The 22,500-nt window shown below is 43.0% G+C and overlaps 1 protein-coding gene across 1 annotated transcript in view; it reads right to left on the bottom strand.

Moving 5' to 3' along the window:
• LOC308370682 (1,4-alpha-glucan-branching enzyme-like) overlaps positions 1-22,500 on the bottom strand; it is a gene marked incomplete at its 5' end in the record, with an annotated part of 106,770 nt that overhangs the window by 75,537 nt on the left and 8,733 nt on the right. Inside the window, 4 exons of the mRNA XM_080845383.1 lie at positions 1,113-1,248; positions 5,166-5,291; positions 12,738-12,853; positions 16,139-16,308. Coding sequence (XP_080701509.1) covers positions 1,113-1,248; positions 5,166-5,291; positions 12,738-12,853; positions 16,139-16,308 — 548 coding nt within the window. The remainder of the gene's footprint in view (positions 1-1,112; positions 1,249-5,165; positions 5,292-12,737; positions 12,854-16,138; positions 16,309-22,500) is intronic.

Genomic DNA, 22,500 nt, shown 5'->3' on the forward strand with positions numbered 1-22,500 from the left:
AATAGGCTACCTGCTGAGCTATGTGAGCACAGAAAGCAGTGAAGATGGAGCTCCACAGGAGCCGTTGCCTGTTTGGGGGGGCTGTGCGGGTGTGGGGCGTGGGGGGCTTGAAGGTAGGGGCGCACGTTAGCGTCGGGGAGCTGGGAGCGACACCATGCTATTAAATCGACATGAGCTGCGTTAATGAAGCATCGCAAATCACATGCCATAAAAACTGTGACGGTGTACCCGAAAAGTTACAAAAATAAACTGTTTGGAGAACCGAAAAAGTGGTTTTAACTTTTAAACATCGAAGCTTTTTCTCTCCAACAGACGTGCACGGAAAGTGTTTTGCAACAGGGCTGTGATTTCACTTAAGTTCGCATTAATGTTTACATGCAAAGTGAAATATCAGCGTCCTTATGGGAAGCACCAGCCAGGTGTTATTGCTGTGTGGGGGACTGTCTGATAGCGAAAAAGCCAGACAAATAAATACTCCACTGCAAATGGGCCACCTTGCTTCTAACCCCTCTCTGGGGTGCAGTGCACTCCACAGCGGGCCCCTCCACTTCTCCGCTGCCAGATGATGGCCACTTCACAGGGCCGAGTCCTGGCTGCTTAAAAAACAGGATGTTGATTTACAGATCAGACCATTTTGGAGACCTTTGCAAAACAGCGCAAATGGAGGCCAGCGGAGATCCCTGACAACAAACCGACGCAGCCAAGGTCAGCTCTTCAGAGGGGTGTGTGAATTAGCAACAGGACGGGGGAAGAGACTCAGAAAAGCACCAGGTTTCTTGACGGGTCCCAGTACAATGCCACTGCACACAATAAGAGAAGGCATCACTGTGTGGTGTGTGCAACTGAGCACCACAGACCTGGCCTTGTTGTTTTTCCCTATTGGAAATTCCAAGTAAATGAAGATTGCATGACCGCCTTCCTCATTCACGTGCTAACCTATCCAGCACAAGAAAAACAGATGATGGGAATATGGTGGCGACAGGCTCTATGGCACGTCACTGTTAGATTCATAGGGTTTGTTGGTGCAAAGATGAACCTGAGGCAAATGCCAGCAGCAGAAAGCAAAAGAGTTTTTTGGGGGGGGTTGGGCTGAGAGAGATTGGAACACTTACCGAGGTCTTTGATTCGAGGCAGCACATTGGCTGTGAAGTTGCTATAAGATGCAATTTTCCCCTCTGGTGAGGCAATCCCCACGTGGGACTCATAAATCCGCAGGCTTCGGGGCTTTTTCGGCCGCGGATGTTTGTGCTGCAAGGTAAACAGAAAAAAAAGAGGATGTGGAGGGAGCCGATATAAAGATGCCAAACTGGCAAATTTACGGCACTTTTGCCTTTTCAAAGATCATGAGATAACATCGCTTTTCAAGTTTTCGTTCATCTCCCCCCTCGCCATATGTATATATACTCATACCTGTCCAGTCTCACATTTCTATCCATGAGACGCACAGATGTTCAACATTTCTCATGTCTTATGTACGTGACATTAAATCTGACTGATCTCACTAAATCTCACAGATTTTGACACTCAATGGCATTCAATGATAATAACAAGTCCAAAGACAAACTGCTGCGAAGTGCGAGTGAGAGACTGCCATGTTTGCACTGTGCGGCTCACCACGTGAGCGTAGCAGATATGGGCCACAAGTCAACAGTGTTTCATGGATTTCAATCACTGACCTCGAGAATTTCAATCATGTTAACTTGACAGGGACGTATACTGCAGATGCAAATTTACATATACTACAGATTTATGTCCAGAGGCCCATACATTTGACAGCCATGTTCCCTACTGTTGCACCTCCTCACAAACATGTACGTCTGACATTTCCTGGTTACCGGTGGTGCCTGTAGTAGCATGGGGTTGATCCAGCCTCGCTAATGCTAAGCTTTCTTCTTGTCAATTTGCGAGTTTTTAGTCTTGTAAATGTATGACTTTAATCTCAGAGAATATTTTAGTTTTTCTTTCCACAAATGATAAACTTAACTCTCCGAGAATAACTGAGTTATTTCTCTGAGTGTTATCTCCCTCGCCCAGCTCTGCATAGACAGTATGCTATTATCATTTAAAAATACATTTTGTTCATTACAATAAGTGCTTTGCCAAAAATATATTTTTTTTTTTAGATGTTTTGACAATTTTAGATTCTTCTATTTACAGAAGATACATTAGATACAGTTTGTGTTACAGTGTGTTTTAGAGTTATTGAAGTTGTTGTATTTGTTGGTGGTTACTACTGTGTGTGTGTGTGTGTGTGTGTGTGTGTGTGTGTGTGTGTGTGTGTGTGTGTGTGTGTGTGTGTGTGTGTGTGACCAATTTGGGTGAGTAATATTCTGCCTACATAAAACCAATTCAATGCATATATATATATATATATATATATATATATACAGCCGCGGAAAAAATTAAGAGACCACTTCAAAATTATCAGTTTCTCTGGTTTTACTATTTATTGGTATGTGTTAAAGTAAAATGTACATTTTTGTTTTATTCTATAACCTACTGGCAACATTCCTACCAAATTTCAAATAAAAATATTGTCATTTAGATCATTTATTTGCAGAAAAATGACAATTGGTCAAAATAGCAAAAAAGATGCAGTGTCTTCAGAGCTCGAATAATGCAAAGAAAACAAGCTCATATTCATTTTTAAACTACACAATAATAATGCTTTAACTTAGGAAGAGTTCAGAAATCAATATTTGGTGGAATAACCTTGATTTAAAATCACAACTTTCATGTGTCTTGGCATGCTCTCCACCAGTCTTTCACATTGCCGTTGGGTGACTTTACGCTACTCCTGGAACAAGAATTCAAGCAGCTCGGCTTCTTTTCATGGCTTGTGACCATCCATCTTCCTCTTGATCACATTTCAGAGGTTTTTGATGGGATTCAGGTCTCGAAATTGGGCTGGCCATGACAGGGTCCTGATCTGGTGATACTCCATCCACACCTTTACTGGCCTGGCTGTGTGGCATGGAGCATTGCCCTGCTGGAAAAAACATTTCTCAGAGTTGGGGAACATTGTCAGAGCTAAAGGAAGCAAGTTTTTCTTCCGGGACAACGTTGTACTTTGCCTGGCTGAGGTTTGTAAAAGACCATAAGGATTGAAAAAAGCGGACTGGAGGGTCTTCTAGTTCGTCTTCTCTGATGAGTCCAATTTTCAGCTTTGCCCAACACATGGTCGTCTGATGGTTAGACGGAGACCTGGAGAGGCCTACAAGCCAGAGAGTCTTGCACCTACTGTGAAATCGGACTCATCAGAGAAGACGAACTTAGAAGAACCTGCAGTCCGCTTTTTCAATCCTTATGGTCTTTTACAAACCTCAGCCAGGCAAAGTACAACGTTGTCCCGGAAGAAAAACTTGCTTCCTTTTGCTCTGACAATGTTCCCCAACTCTGAGAAGTGTTTTTTCCAGCAGGGCCATGCTCCATGCCACACAGCCAGGCCAGTAAAGGTGTGGATGGAGTACCACCAGATCAGGACCCTGTCATGGCCAGCCCAATTTCGAGACCTGAATCCCATAAAAAACCTCTGAAATGTGATCAAGAGGAAGATGGATGGTCACAAGCCATGAAAAGAAGCCGAGCTGCTTGAATTCTTGCGCCAGGAGTAGCATAAAGTCACCCAACGGCAATGTGAAAGACTGGTGGAGAGCATGCCAAGACACATGAAAGTTGTGATTTTAAATCAAGGTTATTCCACCAAATATTGATTTCTGAACTCTTCCTAAGTGTAAGCATTAGTATTGTGTAGTTTAAAAATGAATATGAGCTTGTTTTCTTTGCATTATTCGAGATCTGAAGACACTGCATCAATTTTGCTATTTTGACCAATTGTCATTTTTCTGCAAATAAATGATCTAAATGACAATATTTTTATTTGAAATTTGGTAGGAATGTTGCCAGTAGGTTATAGAATAAAACTAAAATGTACATTTTACTTTAACACATACCAATAAATAGTAAAACCAGAGAAACTGATAATTTTGAAGTGGTCTCTTAATTTTTTCCGCGGCTGTATATATATATATATTACATTACAGCCAGACCTTCACAACAAAAAGATGGCAGTCTTGCTCTTTTAAAAAGGAGAACCAAGTATTGTATTGTGACAAGTAAACTAAGTAGAAAGACAGATCTCCTTTGGCAGGATGCCATAGCAACCGGTTGTTAGAGCTCTCAGTGCACAGGCCAGGCCTAGCCATGAAATTCCCCTCAGTTTAATGCGGACACAGACTGTTCAGCGTGAAGGAACTTATCTTATCTTACTAAAGAGTATCCTTCACCAAAAACAAGAGTAACTAGGGCATTGTGCATGAAAACAAAGGATTCTCTCATTGTCAAAATAAGGGAAATGTGTTTCTTTAAAAAGATGTTCCATCTCCCTCAGGGCCATGCAAAACAGGGCCTGTGCCATACATCCCTTTCCACAACTTAATCAGATGCCAGGCTCTCAGACAAGACTTAATGACACGGGACGGACGACAGTGGTGGGTGGGTCCTCCACGTACAGCAGGCATTTTATCAACGCGTTGCCTTATTTGAAAGTCACACGAAGGTGCGGACGTGTCAAGCCAATTATCCAGACGTCCAAGAAAAAGCAAACTAACAAAGGACAAAAAACAAAAAAAAAACAATAGGCTACAGTAAAGCTTCAAAACATGGCCACCTTAACGAAGAGCACTTCTCATTACCACCGCTGCAGCAAACAAGGTCACACTGTGGCTTTGTATTGTAACACTGTGTGCATATAGACGAGAGAGCAACAAAATGAGGCCCCTTTCATTCTTAGCAGGTGTATAAATATTTCAGAAGAGCTGAAGTCCATACTGTCAACACACATATTTGAAGTTAGTGAGGGGGATGTTTTGTTTTGCAGGTACAGACACAAACAAGCACTTAGACAAAAAGTAGACACACACACACACACACACACACACACAAACACACACACACACACACACACACAAAATAAGCCCCAAAAAACATAAACACAGACACACATACACACACACACCTTAAGCCCTTAAACCACATACACATATACACAGACAGACGGACAGACAGACACACATGCGCACAACCAAGATTGCCTTTTTGTTTTCAGAGGCCTTCCAACACTTCCCTGGATGCTCCTCCCCATGGAGGGAACCCCTGCCACTTACCTTGTAGGGCTGCGGGGGGTCCCAGTGCACCCAGTCGTAGATGACGGACTTCTCATGTTGAGTCACATACTTGGCCCAAGGTGAGATCCTGTAGAGCCGCTCACCTTCCTTGGTGTGCACCACCACCTGGAAGAGGAAAGACAAATGAGCGGCGCCGCGGCAAGGGCATCATCAGCGGACACCAGGGGAAAGGGGGTGGGGGAGGGGGAGGGGGTGCTGGGCCGACGGTGCCCGCAGAAAGAGCATCGTCTGCCCAGCATGGGCGGGGGGGGGGGGAGTTCAGCCAGGGAACAAGGGCATTCACACACACACAGACACACACACACACACAGACGCACCCGCACTGAAAACATGAGGACATGGCCAAAGAGAGGAGGGCAGAAGGATGGTAGTGGTGGTTTGCATCTTGTCTCATATGGCATGAATCCTAACGCAGATTTTTCATGAAATGCATGTAATCTTTTTGTGGATAACTTGCAAAAAACATATTAAACAATAACAGTATATCATTCATTCACAGCTATGCTAATGTATCAATAGCATCATACTACATATATCTGCTTTGGTAGAATTTAATGTCAAATGAAGAAATGTTGATTATGACGAAGACATTTCAATCACTGGATTAAGTCTTCTCATAGCCACAATTCATGTAATTTTAGAAATCTCTCTTGCAGAAAATTGACCCAGATTTGACCTCCACTTCCATAGAATATAAATGTCATAAGTTTATAATAGTGAGCTTTTCCAGTGTTTCTCGTGTGTCAGGTCAGCGTTAAGTTCAGGAATCTTTCCAGCTTGGTTAATATTAATGGCAGGAGGTGAACTACACCATACGACTTCAGGTGTTCATACTTTTAATATCTGACTAGCAGGTGGTCAAAATACTGTAAAATGCGTTTTGACGCTCTCATGAATATGTAAAGGATAATGTATAGTCATTCTTGAAAAATAAATCCTGACAAGACTGACACACACCTTTGGCTACCTGCCAAAACCATAAGAGACATTTCTCCAAAATACCCCTTTTTTTAAAAATGATGTTAAAAAACATTTTGTGCTGTTTCGTGGCTTCCACTTAGAAAAAATAGTTCCTCATACGAACAGAACTTTGAAGTTTCAGGCGTTGCGTAGCAACATATTACTGGCTGACTTCAAGTTACAATGAATTTCCATTACGATAAGTGAACGCACTACTTGCGGAATGATATGAAAGAAGCACAAAACCCATTGTCAAGGGGAGCAGTTACTGTTCATTTTCAGCAGTCATTATCAAGAAATATCAGGCCTCTGAACGTTGGGCTGGCCCATTCAACTCAATGGAACTTTCTAGCCGTATTCTTAAGAGCAGTAGACTATGTGGAATGAAGTAGAGTATAGAATACTGTTATTTTAAGACTATTCCAAAAATGCAAAGCACATGCTGTCTTTCTGTATGTTCTTGTGTTAAGCACATTCATGTAGAAGCTTGTCACAGTAAAAAATATACATTTTCACCAGAAGCTATATTAAACACCTATTTCCATCCTAAACAAAAGCCTCAGCCATTTTGAAGCCTCCATCATTTCCTGAGGTTCCTGAACCCTAGCAGAACTATGGTGAACCCTGCATCCTGACCCAGTGATTCCTGAACTAAAGCACAGGTGTACACCTCACTGCTTTCCTCTGCAAGCGACCTGTCAATCAATCCCTTCCACAATGAATAAATTCCCTGAGAGTGACAGCTGGGTGATGGTATGGTTCTCTTTTTCTCCCCTTTTCTCCAGAGCAAGTATATGCTTTGATATTTTAGGGCTTTAGAGTTGAATTCACACCAAGGTTACAAGAGGAAGTTTGACTGCAAGGCACAAAAAAAATGCATAAAATGAATTGCAACAAGGCAAGGGATAAGCAGAGTCACACGGATATTATCAGAGCAATCTTGTGAGACTGACAGCCTCTCATCAGTTCTTCACTTACAGCTATAGGGCAAAAAAAAAAACAGAGGTATTTCCCCATCCATTTCATCACGCACAGCTTTGCAAATAAAAGAAATCAATAACACTTCCAAGGTGTATCAGTCTTACCTAGCTGACGAATGAACCGTAAAGGTCACGTCCCTCACATACAATAAAAGGTGAGTGATTGTGATTGGTTTTCTGTTTGTGTGTGTGTAGGTTTGGTTTGTGTGTGTGTGTGTGTGTGTGTGTGTGTGTGTGTGTGTGTGTGTTAGCACTTTTGTTTGTTTGATGAGCAAAACTTTAAATTCCCCCCCACTTAGCACAGACATCAAGAGATGTGAAATAACTTTTTTTTTGAGATCCCGCAAACGGAACTGAAATGCCCTTTTTTGAGGAAGCAAATCAATCATGTCAGCCGGATCTTCTGCTCCGCTTGCCTCTCTCCCCTTTGACAGACGAGACGCCTCTCGCAAGCCCTGCCCGAGAGGCATCCTCAGATGGAGGATTCCTGAAGCCATTGATCATAAACGGAAAGGGTCATTTAATCCCCGATGTTATATTGCCAAAAAGTTATTTATGGCTTTGTTATTGCTGTTTATTTTCAGAAAAATGACACGCGATCAGACTACCAGCTCAGCAATGCCGTCGGACATGAGCACAAATCAAATCAATTTCAAAAGCCCTATTTGTTGTCGAGCGGCGGAACAAATTTTTTTGATCTGCCTGCGCCTCTGACATTGCTCTCCTTGCTGACGTAGAGTGAAGGGAGTGTGTGTGTGTGTGTGTGTGTGTTTGTGTGTGTGTGTGTGTGTGTGTCTGTGTGTGTCTGTGTGTGACTGTGTGTGTCTGTGTGTGTGTGTGTGTGTGTGTGTGTGTGTGTGAGTGTGCTATGGTGCTTTACAGAACAAATAACAAATTGCCAGAGCTGAGAGTTGAAAGAATTGTGAACTAATTTCGACAGTCTTGGGAGAACTGATACATTCCGACTGGAGTTATCGAATATCAGCTGTAACTAACAGGTGTATGAAAGAAGGAAATTAGAAAGAGAGAGAAGGAAAGACGAAGAGAGAGAGAGAGAAAGAGAGAGAGTGAGAGAAATAAGGAGGACTAGATAAAATTGAAGGCAGAGAAAAAAATGGAGGGTACTGGAGAAATGAGCGCAAAGAGAGGATGCAGAAAGACAGAGAAGAAAGAGAGAATTGTGGACAAAGAGATGAAAGAGAGAATGAATTACACGAGTATGCAGAGCTACAGAAAGTGAAATGGAAAGAGACAGAAGGAGTAAGAGAGAGTTAGAGAGAGAGAGAGAGAGAAAGAGAGCGAGAGAGAGAGCGATAAAGGAACCCAGCGTGGAGCTGAGGAGGGACTGCTGGGGGGAGAAATAAAAATAAAAAAATAAATCCATGCGAGAAAGAGAGAGAGCGAGAGAGAAAGAGAGAGAGAGACTCACACTGCGAGTCCAGAAATGCCACCCTCTTGTCCCTCCAGTCGGCAGCGCAAATTAGCACAGTCATTTCCAAAGCGTTGGGCTTATTTTGGCAGCCGCCACGAGGTAACGACCGACCCCTTGCACCGCCACCCCCCCCCTGCGAGGCCCAGGCCCCGGCGACCTGCTGTGTTCCCCACTCGTTATCGCCGCGCTCCCCAGAAGACTCAAAGCAAGAGCCCCAACGTGACGTCTCGTCTCCACGAGCTGCTAGAATTATTATGGAGGGAAAGGGAAATGGAGGGTGGAAAAATTGCCCGACGGGTCTCCTGCACAGGTGCGGCCAACCGAGCTGATTGGATAAATGCACACATAGTTTTTATTTATTTTATTTATTTATTTTGAATTTATTTGTTTGTTTGTTGTGCTCGTGTCGTGTGGTCATCGACGTGAAAATCAGTTACGCTTGGCAGAGTCATCACAGGTATGTACAACGCCTGTGGTCAGAAATTATGCAGGCAGCTCTGTCTGCCACAGTGCCTACCATGCCAATGCCAAACATCAGCTGTTGATGGGCATTCTGCAAAGGCAGTACACACACGCACACGTACACGTACACGCACACGCACACGCACAGGCACACGCACACGCACACGCACACGCACACACACGCACACACAAACGCCATTACACTCAAATAGCAGTATATACTTTACCTTAAAACATACAGAGGACAAACAAAAACAGACAATTTTTATATTCAATTTGAATGCGTTCAGGGATCAAGATAGAACAATGCATTGGCGTTTGTTAAACAGCAGAAATGCTAACCCAAAATTGAACAGGCTTCTCGGCTGTCCCTCCCTGCAGGCTCGACTGCCTGAACTTGGATATCCATTGACCTGTCTGTTGGTCTGGAGGCTACTGGGAGCTGAAACGCAGCCAAAACCAGTCCATCATTGCTCTAACACACGGACTACTGACCATGCGTGAGAACAGGTGGACTTCAACGACAGCCTGAAGCCCACCTGTTTTGGCTGAGCCGCCCCAGATAGCCGTATCTGTTGTGTTGCACTCACGCAGCGCAGTGTTGGTCTGTGTTGCAGAGAACCAAAATGCATAATGGATATGTCAGAGTTAAGACATGCATCCACACAGGTTTGCCATCTATAAATCTGAGTCCGATTACGGTTGAGGTACAACGCCCTGAATAAACAGCCTTTTTTTTAAATAGGCCACAATGTCTTCACAGTCACGGTCTTTATAAGGCAAAGGCACAGGAAACACTTCCATCATCACTTTCTGTCAGTGACATTGACAGTGAAAAGGGCAAAGCCTCCAGTGTTGATCTGAAGTCATTTTTAATGGCATGTTTATGGCTGACAGCAGATGTACCTGCTAAAACTACTAACTATCCCAGTTAACGGCCGTGCTGGCCGAGATCAGGAACACACCATGATCTATTTATCTATATAACAAGAACAAAAAACTGTTCACAAACCTTTTCCAATAACTGAAAAATAACACAATACCTATCTAATGGCCTTATACTAACTACTTACTTCCTACTTAAGTTGTTTATTATATGGCAGTTTTAGCTCCTTTCATTTTTTAAATGACAAGAAATGGTAATTGTAAATAGAAAACATGTAGTTTTGTTCAGCTCTCAAGTCTTACCACAACACGGCACAGTTTGTTTCAGGCGTTTCCCACCAGTTACTTGCTAATTTCAAGTTACAATGATAAATAGAAAACAATAAATAAAATAGTCTAGTCTCCATCATCACTTTCAATAACACATTTTGGCTGCTTCTACATTTCCCCATGGCTTTTGATGTCTATTAGCTATTTTTTAAGATGACGTCAGAGGGCAATAAGGATCCGTATCAGACCGGCAGACCGGCGAGGAGGTCAATACGCGGCTGGCATGACTACCCATTAGCAAACCAGAACGCTTGTACTGTCGTTGCCATATACAGGTGCATCTCAATAAATTAGAATATCATCGAAAAGATGATTTATTTCAGTAATTCTATTCAAAAAGTGAAACTCATATATTATATAGATTGTTTACACACAGACTGATCTATTTAAAGTGTTTATTTCTTTTAATTTTCATTATTATAACTGCCAGCTAATGAAAACCCAAAATTCAGTATCTCAAAAAATTAGAATATTGTGAAAAAGTTCCATATTGATGACCAATGGTGTCACACTCTAATCAGCTAATTAACTCAAAACAACGGCAAAGGCCTCCTGAGCCTTTAAATGGTCTCTCAGTCTAGTTCAGTAGGCTACACAATCATGGGGAAGACTGCTGACTTGACAGTTGTCCAGAAGACGATCATTGACACCCTGCACAAGAAGGGTAAGACACAAAAGGTCATTGCTAAAGAAGCATGCTGTTCACAGAGTGCTGTATCCAAGCACATTAATGGGAAGTTGAATGGAAGGAAACAATTTGGTAGAAAAAGGTGCACAAGCAACAGGGATAACGACATCTTTGAGAGGATTGTGAAACAAAGCCCATTCAAGGGAGATTCACAAGGAGTGGACTGCAGCTGGAGTCAGTGCTTCAAGAGCCTACACGCACAGACGTATCCAGAACATGGACTTCAACTGCCGCATTCCTGTGTCAAGCCACTCTTGAACCAGAGACAACGTCAGAGGAGCTGAAGGCCACTATCAGAGCAACCTGGTCTTCCATAACACCTCAGCAGTGCCACAGACTGATTGCCTTCATGCCACGCCGCATTGCTGCAGCAATTCATGCAAAAGGAGCCGCAACCAAGTATTAAGTGCTGTACATGTTCATACTTTTCAGTAGTCCAACATTTCTGTGTTAAAAATCCTTTTTTCTATCGGTCGTCAGTAATATTCTAATTTTCTGAGATACTGAATTTTGGGTTTTCATAAGCTGTCAGTTATAATCATCAAATTTAAAAGAAATAATCACTTGAAATATATCAGTCTGTGTGAAATGAATCTATATAATATATGAGTTTCACTTTTTGAATAGAATTACTGAAATAAATCAACTTTTTGATGATATTCTAATATATTGAGATGCACCTGTAATAATGTCTAATAACATTCATCACAAGTATTTTCTAATACTTGTAAGATAACAACACAATATCATATACATGATATTTTACAAAAACTATATACCGCACAATACTCATCTTCTAATGACCTTTTACGGTCTAATATTATGTGTTGTCTAGGTGAGACTGTCACTTGACATGATACAGCACGCCATATGTGCCCATGCCCATGACTGCATTCTTTCAGCATGTCAGGTCTCAGTAGGGCTTCATCTTCACTCTTAGGCATCCATCGCTAGCGCTGTGCCCTTGGTTCAGCTCCATCAACGCTAATTAAGACCTTACGGTCACCTGCCTCTTTCTCCGACACAGGCAAGCCCTCACCGTCAGTCCGTGGAAGAGCGATGGCGCCACGCGCTCGCATTAACAAGCCCTGGTAGCGCACCTCGTCATCACCTCCAGACGGTCCGCTGGGCGGTGGCATTGCCCCCAACCTCGCGCACATCCACCCCTCAGCCCAGGAAGGAAGGGCGGGTAGGCGGGGGAGAGCTCGCAGAGCGGGAGCTCCGCATAAGCTGCCAGCCACTCCATCTGCTCCTTATCATCCCCTGACTGACCTCGTCTAACAATGAGCCCCTGCCAGCCTGTGCCCGTGACCCGGTCCCTGCGCGGGTGGCATCGCGGTGCCATCCATCCATCCCCCCTTTTTTCCTGGCGCCGCCGCCGCAGCCGCCGCGGCCCTGCCGGATGGCACCTACCAGCCAGGGCTCATCAGGCAGATGACAGATTATGAGAGCTCTTTTATCTTTCTCGGAGGCGCGCCGCCGCGCCCTGTCTCGCGTCGAGTGGCGTTCTGTGCCTGCAGCATCAGGGTCAGGTGAAATTTAGAGACAAAAGATCCACTGAAAGCAATGGCTACCTTGGATAGATTTCTTCATTGACAGACACTGTGCGAGTCTGTGCGTCTACTGGACAACTTTATGGTTGGGGGGTTTTTATTGCTACAGTGATGGCCTTCGGCGAAACACAGAATGCAAAAGTGTATTCTCCAATGCAGACATGAGAGAATGTCCGGAACCCACAATAACTTCTACAGTACAGTGCTGTCTGGCCTGTTGTGCAACTACTACAATGCTGTCTGGCCTGATGAGATTTGTACCTTTAGTTTGGATCCATGGGCAACTGCAGGCGAGTTGTCTTCCTGTGGTGGTAGATGCAATTGCCATTTCCCAAAGTCTCTCTTGGTGAAGGGGTGAGAGAAGTTGTTCCATCCATCTATTTCACGGCAAAAGACAAAAAACATGTAAAGCAACAGACCCTTCTTTTAAATACATCCACCAAATAATGAAATTGTTTCAATCTTAATTGACAAATGATACTGTCCATCAAAACCAAAAATAAAACCTGATATTACACACTCAAATCAGTTAATAAGTGAACAGTCGTCTGATTTCTCTCCTATGCAGGGCTGATACATCACCATACCAAAGAAAAAGATTCTTAAAGGCACCCAGTGCAACGTTCGAGGCTTAAAAATAAACATTAAATTTCTAGTCTTTTTAACACGTAGTAAGTTTCAATAACTCCATACCATTACATATCGACATTTAAGGAGCAAAGATGAGACGTCGTTGTGTGGTGAGAACTGATAGAAAATCGTAAACAAAAACAATGGGCGCCATTTTTTTTATTTATTGAGACCTCCAAAAAATAAAGCAGGATTCCAGTCAATGGAAAAATGGCGTCTCTCCACCGGCGATTGTTGTTGTTTACGATATTTTCTGTCAGTTCTCACCACACAACGACGTCTCATCTTTGCTCCTTGAAGGTCGATATGTAATGGTATGGAGTTATTGAAACTTACTACGTGTAAAAAAGACTAGAAATTGAATGTTTATTTTTCATTGAATGTTTATATAAAGTTGCACTGGGTGCCTTTAATAAATAAACGTAATGGTAACTGGTTATTCTTTGGTAAGAAGTGTGTACTGTACCTTAAAACAACAGGATCCTTAACAACAGGGATTGACACAATCATTTATATACATTCAATATAATGTCCTACTGCCAGATTTAGCAGTTAGGATGTTGCTCTCACATCCTACATCCAACTATAGTGTCCAACAGATTGCAGAGCTCTCTTGCTCTCTCTCTACTTCCCTGTTTCTGCATTTATTATAAGTTATTGGCAATTTTAATTACCTGCATTATATGCCATTTGCACTTAACAGTTACAGCAGTCTTTGATGAAATCTCCACTAAAGCAGCATCAATTCAAAGGTAAGGATTTCGTGGCAGGCTGCACCTAATCAAGGTTTTGAACACATCAATTAACCTATTCAGGGCAAATCGGCTGAATGCAGATGAAGAAGCCTTGCCTTTTGCACGACCATAGAGATGGTGGTTTACAGACATTAATGACACTGAAGAAAAGGAAGAACCCTGAGACTTGAAAGGCATTTCAAAGTCGCTGCATACCCAGGACGTAGTACATACCATAGACAGTGTGGACAGAAATGAAATCCATTAACTCTGATGTTTGCAAGGAGGCACAACAGTTGCCATGACTCAGTGCAGAAGACAAGACATTCAATCCATAGAATCCCAAGATGGAACAAATTGGCACAAGCAGCATTTCAAAACCTGGATGTGAACTCATTATAATAGAAATAAAAGAAGCTGAGCACATCAGATAACATGCAAATAAAGTGTGATTGGTGGAGAAAAGAAATCCTTCAAAATTAGCCTTTACAGTGACTCCAGGCTTCTGTTTGTTCCTATTTACCGAGAGATGTAGGCAGACAACCTTGGTTCTGAGTGCTTTTCATGGCCAACTTCTTCTCTTCGTTATGTAGACACTATTCTTTCATCTAGCTTTAGAGTCTTATGGTGAGGTACAAGCAAAAGTCAACTAGCAGCTGAAAGCATACCACAAGAATAAAGGAATCCATCTGTGTCATATTTAAATTTCCTCAAAGTGATGTGAACATTAAAGCCTTATTAAAGCGTTCAGAATAAGCAAGAACTGGGATAGGGTTAGATACGCCAGCACGAGAATGTCTTTCATCAACCCATATGCTAAATACCAACATTTAGAACATATAGAACATGTAATTAACCACCAGAAGTTTTCCCATTTAACGCTTCTGAATAGGTCATCATGTACCAACATGAAGAGTGAACCATAATTGGAAAGATTGGAAGGATTAAACCTCCTCAAAGATCCAGATAACTCTGTAACGTATTTTAGTTCAGCATTGGGCACACATGGATTTAGAGATCACACCATGGACACTTGCAGAGTAGAGACGAGACATGATGTTTTCACTCAGAGTAGGAGTCAGAGTAGCTGAGATACTCAGAAGACAAAAGTCCTTCTGGCAAAAGTCCTTTTAATCGTAACTCCTGACACACCATGACTTCAATCTTCTGAGTCTTTCTCTTCACACCCTTGAAAGTGAGACCTGTGACCCTGCCTCCAAAGGTCTTGCTTACACTCAATTGGGGACACGCACACCGACAGCTACGGACATCATTTTATTATTCTTATTCACAAGCGTAAAAGGCTCTAACGTGACTTTATGTTCCAAAACTGCCATCAATTATCACCAAATTTGTCTCTGAAATGAAAATATTTTGTCAAAAAAAATTAAAGTATTCATGTTATGTAAGTGTTTATGAAAAGAGATGTCGAAGAGAAATTTGGTGATCATTGATCACTTTTCTGCAACATAGTTTTTCTTATAATGGATGGCAATGGAGGACATGCTTAATGTTTCGCATATTCCTTACTTTTTTGACAGGAGATGGTGCTTATGGCATGCGAGATGTCAGACAAATTAGGTGATCATTGGACGCTTTTTTTAGTATTAGGTATTAAGACAGACTAGGCCTTTTTGTCAATGGAGAGGAAAATGCTTAATGTAAACGCCCATAATAATAGGACTTTGGTTTATATTTGATTTCTTCAGTCACAGAGTATACGGCTGGCCTAGGCCTAACCTCCACTCAAGTCTGTTTACATGTTGTTTTACGCTGTTTTTATCATCATTCTTTCCTTTGATTCAATTTCTCAAAAAAATAGCATTTCAGCCTTTCTATCTTCTCTGGCAATACAAATAATAACACAAATCCATTTGCTCTTGCAAAACTGAGAATTTACATCCTGTGACTTATACGGACCACTCCATAGGCACTACATTCCCAGCAGAGGCTGTATTTTAACCTTGAAATTCATGAGATCTGGGTGTCCTCCTTTCACAACCCACTTCACAGACAAAAGAAATGTTGCATGCAAGTCTAACAGCCAGAGGTCTGACCGCTGATATGGTTTCCTTTTTTCTTCCCCATCACTGATTCCAAGAAACCATTCACAGGCCCTACACCCCATCAAAACAGAGGTGACAAGATGATAGCATGTTCCTTTTCTTTTTTTTTCTTATTCATTTCTATCCTGAATAAAAAAAAAAATATCAACCCGATAAACAACAGTCATAGTGCCATTCTTGTTATTCCTGTTTTATCCATTTTCTTGATTTATTGATCTGTGGGACTACTTACTGAAGTCTCCGGTGAGGAAGAGGGCTTCAGCGGCGGGTGCCCACTCCTTAAAGATCAGGCTGTTGTCAGGCTGCCGTTGAATGCCAAAGTGGGAGTAGCCCTGCGTGAACTGATCAAAGCCCCCCTCGGCCTCCTCAAAAAGCTGCAGCTGCTTTTGAAGCTGCTTGGACCTTCAAAACACAACCAGAAGAAGACTTGTGAGACACAGAGAGAGAGAGAGTGGAGAGAGAGAGAGAGACAGCCAGCTAGACTGTCTGAATACAAAAGCACACTAAAAAACAGACACAGATATATAATGGGATAACTATATAGAGGATAGAACAGAGAGAGAAACAATAGAAAGCCAAGGAAAAAGAAAGACAGCAAAAATAGGAAATGCACCTTAAGGTAGAGAGACAGACTGGAGAAACACAAAGACATGTAAAGACAGACGTATCACAGTCATATACTAAAGTCATATATACTATATGATAAGAATGAGAGATAGGTAAAGAGAGACAGACAGAAATATAGGGGACGACAGACAGACAAATTGACAAAAACTAAATAATGAAGACATGAATTGACATATATAAAATTATAGCTAAATAAAGAATGGAGAGACAAGTAGAGATGGAGTGAGAGAGAGAGATGGAGAGAGTGCAAGACTAAATACTAGCACTAAGGTCTGACACAGATGATGGTAGGCCCCTTCCCTTTAATAATGGATCCAAATGGGGTGTAGGGGGGTTCATAACAGTGCTTTCACTTAAGGATTCAGGTGATGTCCAAAGCAGGGAGGCTGAGGGCTATGGCGCCAGGGAAAGATGGATGAGGAGAAACCAAGACGCACAGGGAGTCTGCTCAGCAGGCTGCAAGGAAGCCTGCTATTTATCTCCACTAGAGTTACGGAGGGGTCAATATGCTTAGTTAAAGGTTACTCCTACAGCAAATAAACAAGTTCAAACAGAAATTCATGTGCGCTTCTTTTCTGTCCGTCTGTTAATAATACATGAGGCCTTTAATAAAACATTCTGTTGTAATGTCTAATCTGTGCAATACAACACCCACAACCCCAACATCCTGCTTGAAACTTTGGAAACATCAATAGAGGACGAAACAAAAGTCCCACTGAATGTTTCCAACTCTTGAGCTGTGTTAATCCGCTGGTGGTGGTGGTGATGCCGTCTGCCAGACGGCAATTCAAAGTGAAACCGGGGAGGGCTCCCCAGAGCTTCCTACAGCTGCCCTCAAAACTCTCATTCTCCACTGCCCACCAGCGCCGGCCCCTTCACTCCACTGAAGCGAACCTTTCAGTTGGCTCCTGCTGCTCTTTGACTTGTGAGGGGGGTGCGGGAAAAAAAGAAATCAAGCTTTGCAATTTATCTCACTTAGGCTCTCTTTGCCAGCTGGAGTATAGATCAGATTTAAAACTACCACCACCTCCCTACCCTCTCTGGCACTCCCCTGCCATGCCCAATGCCATCTTCTGTCGACTGCCCATCTACCCCATCACCAACCACCCCACCCTTGCCCTCCAGGTGGGACCAAACATCCTGGGTACCCACTGAATTATATGACATCATGCTGCACAGTGGCTTCCCATCCTGGTCTGAAAATGCCCCCGGGCCAATCGAGATAGGCTCAAATAACAGCCAGCTCTCGCAGCAGCAGTATTTTTCCCCCTCTCCAAAGTCGTTTGCACTAGAAGTGGTTGCACAAAATCGGGCAAAGGGTCCTGAACCATCATTTCCACCCCACTCACACATCCACAGAAGAGACTCTACACTCTCCCTTTCAAAAGAAGGGTTTAGGGAGGACAAGAGCGAGGAATACATTTAAGGCAAGGAGAGGCCTCGGAAGGCCTGGGAGCAAAGGTTGGTGATTAGAACAAACGAGCCGTGGTGGAGTGGGATAGACGGAGCGGGTGATGCAGTCCTCCAAAACCACCGTACATCCCTGTCTGCACATTTAGGCTCTCGGCCCATACACAATCAGACAAACAAAGGGAAGAGCTGACGGTATCTCAATCGGAGACATCAAGGTGACCTTGGCCAGAATCCACTGATATCTTCAATGGTCATTCAAGCACTCTTGGACCCCGAGGAGATATCAAAAGTCGGACCCGACTGCATATTAATGACAATACTGAAAGGGATGAGGAAGCAATTAAGGCCATCTCTGTGTTATCTCTGCCTTTCCCCTTCAGAATGTGTGCTGCACAGGAATGCAGAGTGCACGTTTCTTGGTATGCAAAGAAACCATCAATTTTATGCCCAGAGTTGTACATGAACTTGTTAATCGACATATTGTGCGAGTGCTAATCAGCGTCTAATCACGTCAGCTTGCGAAGACAATTAGACAGATGGATGTTCTTGCGAACAACTACGCGCAGACCTTGGAGTAAACAGCATGTGAATCAGAGCTTCAACAGCATGTCCTGGATTTGATGGTAAGTAGAGAGACCTCTCCATTTAATAAATCCTCATCTCTGCTGAGATAAAATAGCAGAGAAAGTCATTCTGGTCCACACCTGATTGTTAAGCAGGCCATGCATCAATTCAGGAGACGTGAGCTCCGCCAGCTACATGACAGAATGGCACATATTTTCAATGGGTCAAGGTTCCAATCTCTGGCACCTTTAAAAAAAAAAGAGAGAGATATTGTGCTCCTCCGTAACACCTGCTCACGTCGTGCCCAAGTCGGCTGTGTGTTCAGATTTAATTAGGTGCTAACCTGCTCATTCAAGTCTCTCCATCAAGTAACTTGCAAATGGCTTATATTGTGATGAAAAGGTAGCGGATTCATTTGAGGACAATAATTAAATTTCAGCAGCCACCGAGCTTGGAAGAATACATTATTAAATGGGACATTTTCATCTCATAAACCATCAGGCTTTAAAGAATAAATAGAAAGTGTGTGTGCTCAGCCATCTGTTCGCAATTCTGGGCTGCCTTCTCGTTTTATGTCACATAAAAACGTTGTGACACGATCTTTAAAACAATACAAAGGATTCAGAGGAGACAAAAGACAAAAAAAGACAAAAGAAAACACTTGCTAGATATTGGTGCACGAGAGACACAAAAAGAAGAGGAACGTCTGTTTGAAACACCTCCAAACTTTCGTCAGATTTAAAAAAAATTTCTCATGCATCCAACTCTGCCAAAAAGTTGTTGGGAGGAGAGTGGGAGATAACCCCATGGTGATTCTCACTGAGGGGCTCAGATGGTAGGCATTTAGAGCGGGAGGACGCGTTTGTCAGCGCAGGTGTTGGGGAGAGGAGCTGACTGACTGAAACAGCTGGAGCGACTCTCTGATCCCCTTTCCTGGAGAATAGAAACAAGGACGGGCACGACATCACTGGGATGCTTAAACAGAAACCCGGAGATGGAGACCTTGGCAGGTACGCGGGGCGACTTTTTGCTGCAGATGTTTTGTGCTTGTCTGGCAATACTCTGATTAATAATACAAACAAACAAGCAAACAAACAAACAAACACATGCACAAAGTAAACATACTGACCTAGAGGAGCTCAAACGAATGCAGAGGGTGAAACTTTCACCTTGCGATTTAAAGAGAAACACATGGCACTTTAAGGAGAACAGATTAAGGAGCTCTTAGACAAATGTTCTCTGGACACACTCCTTTTTACCACGCTACATTTGTTATGGGCACACAATGTATCGGCACACAACCTAATTGAATAAACCAACCACAGTAATGTCCATATCCATAGCCCCGCCATTGCAGCCACTTCCGCTGAAATCTAGTACGCAGTACGGGACAGCAAAAACTGACTTGCAGTATGCAAAGGCAAATAACCAACAAGATGCACTTGCCAAGCAATGACAAGCACTGAATGAGGGGATAAAAAAAACGATTTGCTTCTAAGTGGGCATTTGAACGGTGGAGCCACGATTGCTATCTGAACTCATGCTTCATGAAGCAAAGGAGGGGAACTCTTGACAACACCAGGCACTATGGGGTCCGGGAGTTTGTCTTTTGATTAGCCGTGTGGCCGCCTGTCGTCGCGCCGCGCCGCCCCTCGACCAAAAACCCCAAGGAGGGCTCCGGCAGAGGAGGCACCGCCACACACTCTCTCCCTCCGTATCTCTCTCTCTCTCCCTCCGTATCTCTCTCTCCCTCCGTATCTCTCTCTCTCTCCCTCCGTATCTCTCTCTCTCTCCCTCTGTATCTCTCTCTCTCTCCCTCCGTATCTCTCTCTCCCTCAGTATCTCTCTCTCTCTCTCTCTCTCTCTGGCGCTCACATCGGCGGAACCAGAGTGCTTTTGCTTGTGCTCAGAGGGGGAGACGCCCGCACGCTGCGCCTGATCAAGAAATAACTCTGCCTCACAGCGGTGCGCCCGTATGTAAAATAATTTATGGCTGCCTCTCATCGGCCAGACAGGTGTCTGCGACACGTCTGCGGCTGGGAGAGGCGAGGCGTCGCCCGGGGAGAGCAAGCTGTGCCCGAGATGAAGCCAGCCTCACGACACCTCCAGTAGGCCCCCGCTCACCTCGCACACACGTCCTCAGCGCAGCGCTAAGCAGTTAGCCAAACACCCGGCCTATGTACACACACAAACACACACACAAACACACACACACACACACACACACACACACAAACACAAACACACACAAACACACAAAACAGACTGGCTTATCCCTCACATACACATACTAAACAAATCTCTCTGTTACAGATAACCAGTCATCCACATGCATGGTCACAACAGGACACGTAGGAACACACCCAACCCAAAACAGAACCGAGGTGTCACAAAGACACACCAAATTCAACCCAACAAACACACAACCACATCAATACTTTTAAACATAAAAGCTAAATTTGTAAATCTCATATATGTCCTCCACCTCCAAAATAAAAAAACACCAATTCCCAACTCATATATAATCCTATCAGTAGCCACAATATGAGAACAGATTGATCTTTCCAAGTAAAAAAGGGATTAGAATGTCTTTGCTTGCCACACAAGATGCTTAAAATACTTTTCATGACCTCATTCACATGCCTCCATTTCCAATTAGCCAGACGATACCAGATACCAGTCTCCAGCAATTGGCCAAGGAAAGCCATAAATTAAATTATAGGTAGAAATAAATTAAAATACACATACATACATAATACATGCACGTACACATCCCCTGAATGAGGGAATTATGGGGCTTAGGCCAAGGTCTCAAAGGTCATTCCTGGAACCACAGTGTCACTAAAAGTCATATTTTACCCTTTCGCGACAACTTCTTGAACTTGGAGTGAAATTCAGTGTTGTGGGGTTGACAAGGTCACCCAAGGTTATCCCTCCAAACACCCTTGAGTGACAACTCAGATTGATTGCCACTATTGATAATAAGCATCTTTATTGATTGGACTTAAGAACATGTCAATGATTTACAGCATTAAATTGTATGTTGTGATCTCACAAGATTCAATGACATTTGACTCAGGATATGGCCACCCTTCCCTTTTAGAGCAGTTGGTTGTATTAATTATTATTAAAACTTAAACAATTGGGGGACAAAATCATATAAGTTCCTGGTAAAGGCATACTGGAACTAATATTCTTCAACTAACCATGCACTCACCTCCAGTGAACTGTTACCATTTCTTCAAATGGTCTATTGTTTATCCACCTCTTGTGTTAGTTTTTTAGTGATTGCAAGAATATAATTTAGTTGGAGCTAAGAAACTCTAGGGCCTATTTTAGTAGGAATAGAATAGGAGCACCTACGTAGCAGTACGTCCTCATCACAGTCCCATTTACAGTGCATAGGTCACTGCATCACAACATGTTGATTTAAATCAGGATTGTGTTTGTTTAACATCAGGCTGAGGTAACATGGGGCTGTCCAATACATACAGTGGAAGAGCATTGGGCTAATGAAATAAAGAACTGTTTTTTAAGTTTCAATGTGTAAGCGACCTGTAGGCTACATACATGACTACACACATTGACATGGTTAGCTTAGCTTAGCTTAGCTTAGCTTAGGCCAAAAACTACACCACTATTGTACTATTGGAACTCATGGGATGTACTCAACACCCACTGACTTTCTATTGAGAGACATGTACACTTTTCTTCACTTGTGCGGATCATGTGTGACATCACTACTCTGATCCGCACCGCCTCCTTACAGACACATACACATACACCTTCCAGAATGTAGAGTCCAATTTGAGCTACCTTTCTCAAAATAGTAGCCAGGTGAAACACCAATCGTCAACACTCTCAGCCATCCGCCTTTCACTAGTTTATCTATCATAAGCACTTTGAGCTGAATTGTTTTGTATGAAAGGTAGTATAGAAATAAAGTATGTTATTATTATTAGTAGTAGTAGTAGTTATTTATACTGGATA

This window comes from Sprattus sprattus (assembly GCF_963457725.1).
Source record: "Sprattus sprattus genome assembly, chromosome: 9".
Lineage (NCBI taxonomy): Eukaryota > Metazoa > Chordata > Actinopteri > Clupeiformes > Clupeidae > Sprattus > Sprattus sprattus.